The following is a 10777-nucleotide window of genomic DNA, read 5'->3' on the forward strand; positions in this document are numbered from 1 at the left end:
CAGTGTTTGTAAGACAAATAATACTGTCATAAACATGTTTTTTTCATGGGGAGTAAGCAGCTTTCTAGCTTTTCTCGCTTCTACTGTGCATTTAAACGCTCTGGCTGTTTAAAAGTACATCCACCCCTGCTGGAATGGCTTGGGATGAATTAACAGGTTAACTCGTACCTGTGTGCACTAAAAACACATGCAATGGTTTCATGACAACGATTTGGGATTGCTAGTCCCCGATAAGCGTCAGCATCACAGCCCCCGTGGGGATGAATGCTGGCTGAATTTTAGAACGCACCGTAAGCATAATTTCAGAAGCTGAGATTTCTGTGCCTAAAATGTCATATGGTAGTCACTGGTGTGTGTGTGTGTGTGTGTGTGTGTGTGTGTGTGTGTGTGTGTGTGTGTGTGTGTGTGTGTGTGTGTGTGTGTGTGTGTGTGTGTGTGCGCGCGTGTGTGTGTGTGTGTGTGTGTATGTGTGGGGGGGAGGGTGTTCACCGTTGTCCAGTGTCAACACACTCGCTGGCAAGGTCCGGTTGCCATAACCGCTCCCCTGGCGATCGCTAGTCGTGTGCTGACGAGCGGACCGCTACTCTGACACAACACAAGGTTGGACAAAAAAACACTATAATTAGTTCACTCAACTGCCATCATATTAACCACCTTGTACAGGAAGTTATGTCCATATGTTCAGGAGGACATTTTTTATTTTATTATTCATGTAGTAACAGGATTTTGTTAGAATATGTCATTCTTTCAATGCAACGATTTGATACCAATAATAACAATAATTGATTTAATTGACCTCAGTGCGGTTTGTGGTTTTGATTAATATAAAGCTAATGTCAACAACCAAATGGCATGACATCATAGTCTGACAGCGTCTTATATAGAACCAGAGAAGCTTGAAGTTTTTTATTTCAACTGGGCCTAAAAATTGTTAGTTGTTGCCCAGGTTAATTTATATTAGGAGTGTTGTTGTGATATAATGTGGTATGCCTGCAATGATGTCCTATATTGATGTTATAGCCTTGTATCATGTCTGATATATGAAAACGAGACAAATATCAAATCAGCACATTTTGAAAAACAAATAGGGCTGGCCAGGTTTGAATATTGAACGTTTTATATTTAACGACCGCTTCATCTGAACATTATAAGCACTATAAATAACTGCGCGTCCGCGACCCCTGTGGCGAGGCGGCGCAACTGCATCACGGCCGTTTCGTCACGGCGTGGCTCGTCATCCATTCCCTCTTCCCTGCGCTCTCCTCCTGTATCATAACAGATGGTGGTGGGCTCTATTAAACTGCTGTGTACAGCTACAATATCTAGCAGCGTTGTGTCCGGCAGAACTGGTGTTCCGGTATGTGCGTGGTTTCACCTAAATACGTGAGGCTGTGAGTGCCGTCGTGCGGTACCTTCACGGCCACCGAGGAACCTTCCCGCGTCTACTTCGGCTCTCCATCAACTGGGGGAAGATGGCCGCTATGAAAATTTTAACAAGTACAGGTCTCTTCTTTGCTTTTTGTGCACTGGGATTGCTCGCGATGGCAATCTGCACCGACTACTGGTACGAGACGGACGCGAGGAGACACCGGGAGAGGTGTAAAAACTATGCCAATAAGCGCAACGACCCGGGGTACATCTACATCTCGAATCACAACCTTCCCCTCCAGATGCCTCCGAAGAGCATTGAGAGGAGAGGTAATGGCCCAGATACTGACGCTGTCATCAGGAGGAAACGACACTTTGTGCCCGCTGCGTCGGCCATGGAGTCCCACTGCAGCCGTCAGTTCAACTCGACCATCTCCGGCCTGTGGAGGAAGTGTCACCGAGAGGGATTCGACCTGGAGACCGAGGACCTCATCTACAAAGGTTAGCGATCTAGCGATCTCTAAAGCCTGCTTTCTCGTCGGATGGTTAAGGCCCTGTTGATGCTCACTAATCACCTCATAGATTGACCGACTGGTTGAACGCGTAAACAAAAAACAAGGTGTACAATGCGCTCTTTATTTAAAATGCGTTGCCTACATATATTTTTACATTCGAGCATGTATTGAGAAAGCGACACACTGAGCAGCGCAGGCTCCACTTTCTCTGTCCATGGTACCTTGACATGTCTACATGTGGACACTCTTCTGCTATAGATAGGCCTGTGTGTGTGTGTGTGTCTGTGTGTGTGTGTGTGTGTGTGTGTGTGTGTGTGTGTGTGTGTGTGTATAAATATATATATATGGGCTAAATAAACAGAAGCTCATGTATGGATAGCCTACATTTGAGCTGGTGCGGGGCTTAAGTATGCTGTACCTTGACTATGGGCTCCGGTATTGCAAAGTGTGAGTAATATATATATATATATATATATATATATACATTTTTAAATCTTATACTGTATGTAACTTTGGCTGAAGATGGATAGCATAATGGTAGTCTGACCTAGAATATATGCGATGTAATATCAATCTGACCATACTGTCATACACATATCAGACCATAGTCTCATGATATGCAAACAGCAATCAAGTGTCATACGAATAGCTAAATGGGAAACCTGAATTTTGCAGACAATGGGACAAACTCAAAGGCAATGTGTTTGACATATCGGTCAAGTTAAATTGCTTGGGTTTTAGATGTTGACGTTATATTCGCTGGAGAAACGTTATTCTTTGCTTGGATATAAAGAAGTAAAGGATTGCAGGCAGGCTCAGACGAAGTTCCAAAACTTTGACATAACGATGGCTTCATCATGAATAGAGGGAGTTGAAGGCCATGTCATCCGTCCTCATGTCCATCAGCACTCAGCACCTCTCCTGTCCCTGTCTTTTGTAATCTGCCAATACAATTCAAGATTCAAGATAGGTACTCAAAGATCTGTGTGTGTGTGTGTGTGTGTGTGTGTGTGTGTGTGTGTGTGTGTGTGTGTGTGTGTGTGTGTGTGTGTGTGTACATACACATTTGTTTTGTATAGGCCTTCCCCATGCTTGGTCTGTCCAAGACCTGAACTTTTCATATCGTTGTGTCCTTGGTTTGTATACACAAACTGTGGTTTGTGTATACAAACCAAGGACACAAGAGACACAGAGAGTACACAAACAGTGGTTGTGTATACTCTGTACTCTGTGTACACAACCTGGGTTTGTGTACCACTAGAGTTAACACACCAGACAATTTTTTTTGTTTTAGGAAAATTACCTTATTATATATTTACTTTTTATATATTATTATAAAATATATATTGTATATATAATATTATTATAATTTCAGGCAGTATATTTAATATTACAACTATTAAATCATTTTTATGTTTGTATATTTAATGGTCTATCATCATATTCCTGTTTTCCTTTTTATAACATTATGTGTGTGTTGTACGTCTGTGTGTGTGTGTGTGTCTTTGTGTTTTTTTTGCCACAGATGGTATAATAAAGGGTTTCAATAGGATAGCAATGAATCTATCAGATGTTGTCTGTGTGTTTTTTTTGGTGTCCTTAGACTTGCATATATTTGCATTCATCACTCATGAGAAGTTTATTCGATTACCAAGCTCTTGTGGGCTCTGATGAATTATTAACAGTACTCCAATACATATCATATTGGGAAAACAAAATCTATTTCTTCTGAAATATTGAAACCAATTGTCCTTGTGTTTAACTCAATCTCTCTGCAGGAATAATTCAGAGATGCATCCCAGTCAAGTACCACTACACCTCCTCAGTCCTCCCGCGGAATCTCCCCATCAACATCACAAAGACCATCCGTCAGGACGAGTGGCACGCGCTCCGTAAGTGTCTGTCCGTCTGGCTCTGTCCGTCTGCTCATCTTTAAGGCTGTCCGTCTGGCTGGCTCTGTCTCTTTGGCTCTGCCACTCTGGCCAGCCCCCGGACTTCACAACACACTCTAAAGAGGTTCCAGGCATATACGTTTGCTAAAGCAAGTGTGTGACCTTTCTGAACACCACCACCACCACCCCTCATCCTCGTCACCCCCCCCTCCGCCTCCACAGACCTCCGGAGGATGACTGCGGGCTTCGTGGGCATGGCGGTCTCCATCATCCTCTTTGGCTGGGTGGTGGGGCTGCTCGGCTGCTGCCAGCAACATGACCTCATGCAGTATGTAGCCGGGCTGCTCTTCCTCATGGGAGGTACTGTAAAAGCATAAAAGCATATTCACGGATGTGTGCGTTTGCGCGCATGTGTGTGTGTGTGTGTGTGTGCGTGCGTGCATGACTATTTTTATATTTATACTTTAGTGCACATTCATCAGTGCTTGAATAGGCGTTTGGCTTTGTTGCCCCCTGTGCGGCGCGGTGCTAAACCCGTGCTCCTACAAAGGAAAATGTGCAAGGAGCCTCTCGTCTGAATCATGAACCTGAATCACCGAGCTCGCCTCTCTCTCCCCCCCCCCCCCCCCCCCCCCTCACTTCCTGCAGGTACGTGTTGCATCATCTCCCTGTGCACGTGCGTAGCAGGGATCAACTTTGAGCTGTCCCGCTACCCGCGCTACATGTACGGCCTGCCCGAGGACATCAGCCACGGCTACGGCTGGTCCATGTTCTGTGCGTGGGGCGGTCTGGGCCTCACCCTGCTGGCAGGCTTCCTCTGCACCCTGGCGCCCTCTCTGAGCACGCCCACTCGCACCACCACCACCCACAAGCCCCGGCAAGAGAACGGAACCGTGTGATCGGCTCCCCTCCCCCCCCCACCCCCCCCCCCCACCCCCGCCGTCGCCGCCCACCACCCCCGGTGTCACGTGACCGACGGGATGGCCCAACACCGCCGCCCCCCCTCCCGCGCGTCGTCTTGTTGAACTCTCATGTAAACTAAATGTCCGGTCCGCCATTCCACCCCGCCGTCTACGTCCACGCCATCTGTCTCGGTGTTCCGCGTGCCTACGTCGATGTACGAAGGAGGGAAGTGATGATAAGAAACTTTTAACGCACTTCATGTGTTTCTGGGATCCCTGCGAGAGAGAGAGAGCCCTGGGAAGGCCGAGGTCTGAACATTGTCCTGAGGCGTGGCGGGTCAGAGCACAGACACAACTCTTCTGTGCGTTGCCTTGACCGGCTTCACATGCTGACACATCTGGAGATGACGTTGTGGTTTCTCAAGAGGAATTCGTCTTAAATTTAAATTTGTCTTAAAATGGTGCTCTCCCATGCACATACTACATATACACAACAAAATAAATACATGGACACACACACACACACGCACACACACACACACACACAGACCAATTATAAATGACACACCCAACCAATTGTAGATGAGTCAAGAGAAGCTGTATCCTCAGATAACCACATCAACAGCCGGACACAGGCCTGAGCGTCTGGCCTGCCCTCCTCCTTTTAGTCCAGTGATCTGTGCCGTGTTTTTGTTCACAATGAGAAAAAAAAAAAAGATTGAAGTTGTGGCACAACTTCCCATTGTTTATCTTTAAAGTACCACGCTCACTGATAACCGAAGTATAACTCCCTGATGAGACTTGCCCATCTTAAGGCTGAACACTGCCTACCGCAGCATGTGCCACTGAACTGAGCTATATATAAACCACATATAGCAGGGACTGACCGTTGGGGGGGGAAGCAACAATAATGAATTGGTGTTGTTGAAGAGAAAGAACCTTCTGATTCTTCTGAAAAGATCCAGTATGCTCTACATAGATACAGGTCGAGTAGATCTGCCACGTCGTATGTAAAGTAGACGTTGAATCCGAATGTTGTTGTTTTTTTTTTCCATTCAGTGTTAGAAACGTGTGGGTCAATGGGGGGTGTTAGATTCCTCCTCTTCTTTATGGATGCAAGCAGTAGAATATACAGGGTGTGGGACAGGCTACAGTCCATCAAGTCATATTTTGCGAGCGTATTGGGATCACCGACACACGGGTGATAGAAAGCAATGTACTCCATCAGCTGAGCTGAGCTCAGTAGAAGGTAGTGTGAAAAACAATCAGTATAACAGTTATGGACCATGCCGGGTTCTTGGGGCACAGCTTTTTCCACCATACATTCATGAGAAAATTAGATTTTCAACAGCTTTCTCCTTGCATAGCTGCTGCTTGTCACGACACCAATTCCAGTACCACTAGATGTAACATGACATACTGCTGGGTGGATTTGTCCCCACTTCCATCTTTGAGTTGAAAAAGATTTAGAATGGGGGAAAAACCCAGATATAACATTCAAATAACGGAAGGTTTTGATGTGTAACCCCGCAAAATACTGAATTGTTTCATAACTAAAGTAGAGAAGGCTATTTATACAGAAGGTACATCTCGGTAAATTATTTATTTCAAATGCCAAATCTGGATGACTCTGGAGACGTGTTTTACGTGAGTAGAGAAAGGGGAGTGTTGTTCAAATCATTGTCATAAACATCCACAATGGGTTTTATTTTTAAATGCAACACGTTTCCATTGTTCACACTAAAATATCCACCATGTTTTACCAGTATTGTTCCTGAATGGGACTCATGAAAAAAGTGATCATGCATTTGTTATGTGAACGAACGTGTTTGAAATGCACATCCACATTACGTACCGTTGGGTGACGACTTTAATGGTATCATTTAAGGTATAACAGCAATTTCTATCTTTTTCAGTTTGCCAAACCTTTTTTTTTTTTCTTCTCCTTTGCAGGATGTTGGCATTTCTGCACAATCAATCAATTATTTGTATCTGTACATATAAGTGTTTCATAAGGGCCGTTTAATCAACAAAGGGGAGCATGTGTGCACATCCTTCAGTCTTGTTAACAGAGTGAGGGCTCGTGGTCGTGTTGTGTTACCCTGTCTGAGGCGCGTTCTCTGGGCTCCGTGGTCGTACTCGTACATGTCTGTGCCGGCGAGTGGTCCAGTGTATGGAGACAGTGAGGTCACTGTGTTTCACGCTGCCTGTAACAGCGGATGGAACAGGACTCGCTGGAACGAGTGTATAATTGTTTCAGACGTGTCACCGGTAACATCTAGCGTCGCCTTAGAATGTAAAAAAAAACAAAAAAAAAAGTGTCAGCACATTGGACACTTCAGTAGCAGCGCTGTTACAATGGGATCCAGTGGGAATCTGAACGAAAACAGTGTTACCAATTTAAGTATTCCAGTGGTTTCTTAATATTCCATACTAGTATTACTGTACACGGTAACCATCAGTGAAGAATACACACATGTATTCATACTGGATGTCCTTAGCAAAGCCAAACAGGTGTTTTAAAGGAAGCGTAATTGCACACATCGTCTTTTAGTGCACTGTTTGTGCAAGGTGCTTTGTCCTGCTGACCTACTGAGAACATAACGTAGTACCTGTACACACCATGTGCAGAGCAAGGTCCACAGGTATCGGTGTAAAAATTTAAAGCACATATTGGATCCCTGCTGTTTATCAAATTGTTAATTACGTAGGTCACACGTGGAGGTTGCACCATTAGATAGCAGTCCTTCTATAGCAATGATTGGATATGGAATAATTTGTGATATGTTTTTATACTTAAATATGAAAAAGAAACAGGTGTCACTGACTGATCTCAGCACAATTTAACCATCGTAAACATGTATGCAAGACTGCAGTGAGATTCCCGTTGAGTAGTGACTGTGTCTGTGGAGCTGTGAGAGACGGCCTGTACATAACGCCACCGTTCAGCGTGGCTCTCGTTTCAGTAGCACATGCATTATTTTCTACAAGTCATTTTTACAGATTCAATCCACTGAGGATGTTGTGTGGGAGGAATTTAAAAAGAGACATTATAGTCTTGCATGAGATCATTACAATTAGGTTATTTAAATATTATACAACTTGTGTCCATTTTTTAATTGATTTATTTTACTGAAATAAAATATGTAATACTATTGTACTGAAACGTTCAATGTTTGTTTTTCAAGAAGGTTGTCGCATGGGGCCCAAGATACGTGTCAGTTCAGTCGGACACAGAACGAGTGAGTTTGTATCTAAGCATTCTAAAAAAAATCGAATCTCTAAACTCTAAACACTCTGCTATTATTAATTAAAATAAATCGCGAAATGAGACGCTATATGAACTGAACAGACTGTCTGGAGCAGGTGCTTCGGGGGGAGGGGCCGTCAACATGGAGGCGCTGTCTGTGAGTTTGTGTTTGACTTAATGTGGGATACGGCGCCATCTAGAGGCAGGACCTGCTTATTCCCTTCTCGTTTAACGTCTGGTCCCAGTCGCAATCCCTACTGTTGTATTGTTAAAATGTTTGAGGCATACAGCACTCCATGCTGAAATGAAGCAGAAACAAAACATACATATACACGCGTTTTTTTTTTTTCAAGAATTACATTGGTAATCAATCATTGACAATCATCCATTCTTTAATATCAAATACGGGTTATTAGAGGTATTAAGTATCATGTAAAAGCGCTACATCATCTACAAACTTTCAAATTGCTATCAAAAATAGATTTCATGAGATAATTAATTGAACATGTTTTCATCAAGTATAATAAACAATCACACGAGTATTGTACTTTATATGGTGTGTAGGCCTACTGCTTGCCCTTAATAATTAACACCTTGTTTAGACACACAAGCAAACACGTTTCGTTTAAGTATACAGTCAATGTGTGACACTTCTCAACTCAATGGGACATCAGGAGAATAGTATTTTTAAGCCTTTATACAAATAATTAGAAGTAAGTAAGTAAGTAAAACAAAGTTAAACCTTATACTCTTAAGATGTAATCCTGGTTGGATGCGTATTCGTGGACTTGAACCTGACCCTAAGCTCTCGCACCGTCGTCTAAAATCAAAGAGAACCTGAGCGACGCGAGTGACAGCGAAGCGAAGCGTCTTCTACTTTTTCCCGCGCCAGTGCGCCCCGACCACCATGTAGCTGTCGGGGGACGGGTCCTTCACCTTCTGGGGGGTCTTGACCCGGGTCGCCCTCATCACGTCGGCCCCCCTGCCCGCTGGCCCTCCCCTGCAGGGGTCGTGTTTGGTCAGGTACCCCATGAAGGTCTCCCATCCGCCGCCGACACGGACCATCACGTGTCTCTCATTCAGCATCTGTGGTGCGACAGAGGCAACGTCATCAACAACAGTACACCCCCCCCCAACCCTAACCCTAACCCCCCCCCCGGTTTAATGATAAATGATCAATATCAATAAGACCGCTGATGGAAGGGTTGGGAGTGAGACGTGTAAACACTAAGAACGTGAAAGACTCAGATGGACGCCCAAACACTCAACTCTTTATGACTCCATTTGCTTTCAATACCCCCCCCCCCCCCCGGGCTAAGGAGAGCTACCCCCCCCCCCCCCCCCCACCACCCTTCCACTAATCAAATATTTACGGCCTCTCTCGGCCTTGCGCGGCGCCGCCCGTGAAAAGCAAATGATCTCGAGGACACTTTGTCAAAATCTCATTAAAGCAAATGAAACACCAGCTGAGCTCAGTGGGAGGAGTCGGCCACGTTTAAGCACTCGCACGCGCCTGCCCACATACACACACACACACACACACACACCTATGCATACACACTCAAACACACACACACACACACACACACACACAATCACACAAATGCATACACACACACACACACACACACACACACACAATCACACACATGCATATACACACACACACACACACAATCACACACATGCATACACACACACACACACACACAATCACACACATGCATACACACAGGAAAACAAAGGTACCGATGCAAATACACACATGGAAAATCACACACGTGCACACGCATACACAAACATGCACGCATAGACACGTACACACGTGTACACGCAAAAAAAAAAAAAAAAAGGCACCGATGCACAAAATACACACACAGGGGAAAAATGACACACAGACAAACCAACACAAGACATTGAATGAGCGGCATGTGTGTTGCTCTGGAGTGCTATCGAGGAGACGCCATATCTAAATAAACTCTGTTCAGACACCTTCCCCTTCACTGCCATTCTCCTGCTGAAAACCCAACTGCTACCATGGCAACTACCGCTGCCACACTATAGAGCCGGAGAAGAGAAGAGGAAAAAAAGAAAGGGGAGGGGGGTGGGGGGGATGAGATGAGTTCCTCTCGCTGCGCGGGCCTGCTTCCCGGGAGACGGGAGAATTCCCAGAAGTCTTTGCAAGGCCATTCGTTGTCCTGTCAGCACCAGCGCGCCGTCTTTTCCTTATCGCTCATAAACCCTTCATTATGAAACCATTACCAATGGGATAATGCCAGGGCTACATCTGCCCGGACCCACCCCCCCCCCCCCCCCCCCCCCCCCACTCACACAAAATGCAAAACAGGATGTAGACACGTGTATAGGTAACAAAAATAATTAATGACCTTTGTGCAGACGCACAAGCACGCGCACACACACACACACACACACACACACACACACACACACACACACACACACACACGTGGTAATCCACAGAGGAGACCCCAGACGTGATGTGTCTCAGCTGTCAGGTTGCAGATTAAAATGTTAAGGGGGGGGGGGGGGGGGGGGGGGAGGGGAGGGGGGGGGGGGTCCTGAATAAAACACGGACTAGGAACAAAGATGAATATTTGAAAATGCTCTTGAGCAAAGTGAAATGGTCATAAGACAGCCTGTGTCTCTCCTCTTACGTAAGTGTTTGAAACATGTTGCAATAACATTTCAAAACAAAACAGAGTGCAAAATATTGCAAAACAAAAGACTTAACTGTAGCATGCAGCAGCTCAGCCTCAGAAACGACAACAGAATGCCAGACAGACATCCTGCCCTTTCCCAACACAACTAGATTCCGGTTTTGAGCCCCAC

At 45.2% G+C, this 10777-nt stretch overlaps 2 protein-coding genes across 2 annotated transcripts in view; one reads left to right on the forward strand and one right to left on the reverse strand.

Annotated features, from left to right (window-relative positions):
- The first annotated feature begins 983 nt into the window (after positions 1-983).
- Positions 984-7998, forward strand: tmem276b (transmembrane protein 276b). Its single transcript, XM_084476506.1, has 4 exons — positions 984-1869; positions 3662-3775; positions 3998-4135; positions 4424-7998. Exons 1-4 carry the CDS (start codon positions 1473-1475, stop codon positions 4672-4674), a joined length of 900 nt encoding a protein of 299 aa, XP_084332632.1. The 5' UTR covers positions 984-1472; the 3' UTR covers positions 4675-7998.
- Positions 7999-8800: 802 nt separating this feature from the next.
- gas2b (growth arrest-specific 2b) overlaps positions 8801-10777 on the reverse strand; it is a gene marked incomplete at both ends in the record, with an annotated part of 13476 nt that continues 11499 nt past the window's right edge. Inside the window, one exon of the mRNA XM_084476390.1 lies at positions 8801-9013. Coding sequence (XP_084332516.1) covers positions 8801-9013 — 213 coding nt within the window. The remainder of the gene's footprint in view (positions 9014-10777) is intronic.

The sequence above is a fragment of the Micromesistius poutassou genome (assembly GCF_964030765.1).
Source record: "Micromesistius poutassou genome assembly, chromosome: 12".
Lineage (NCBI taxonomy): Eukaryota > Metazoa > Chordata > Actinopteri > Gadiformes > Gadidae > Micromesistius > Micromesistius poutassou.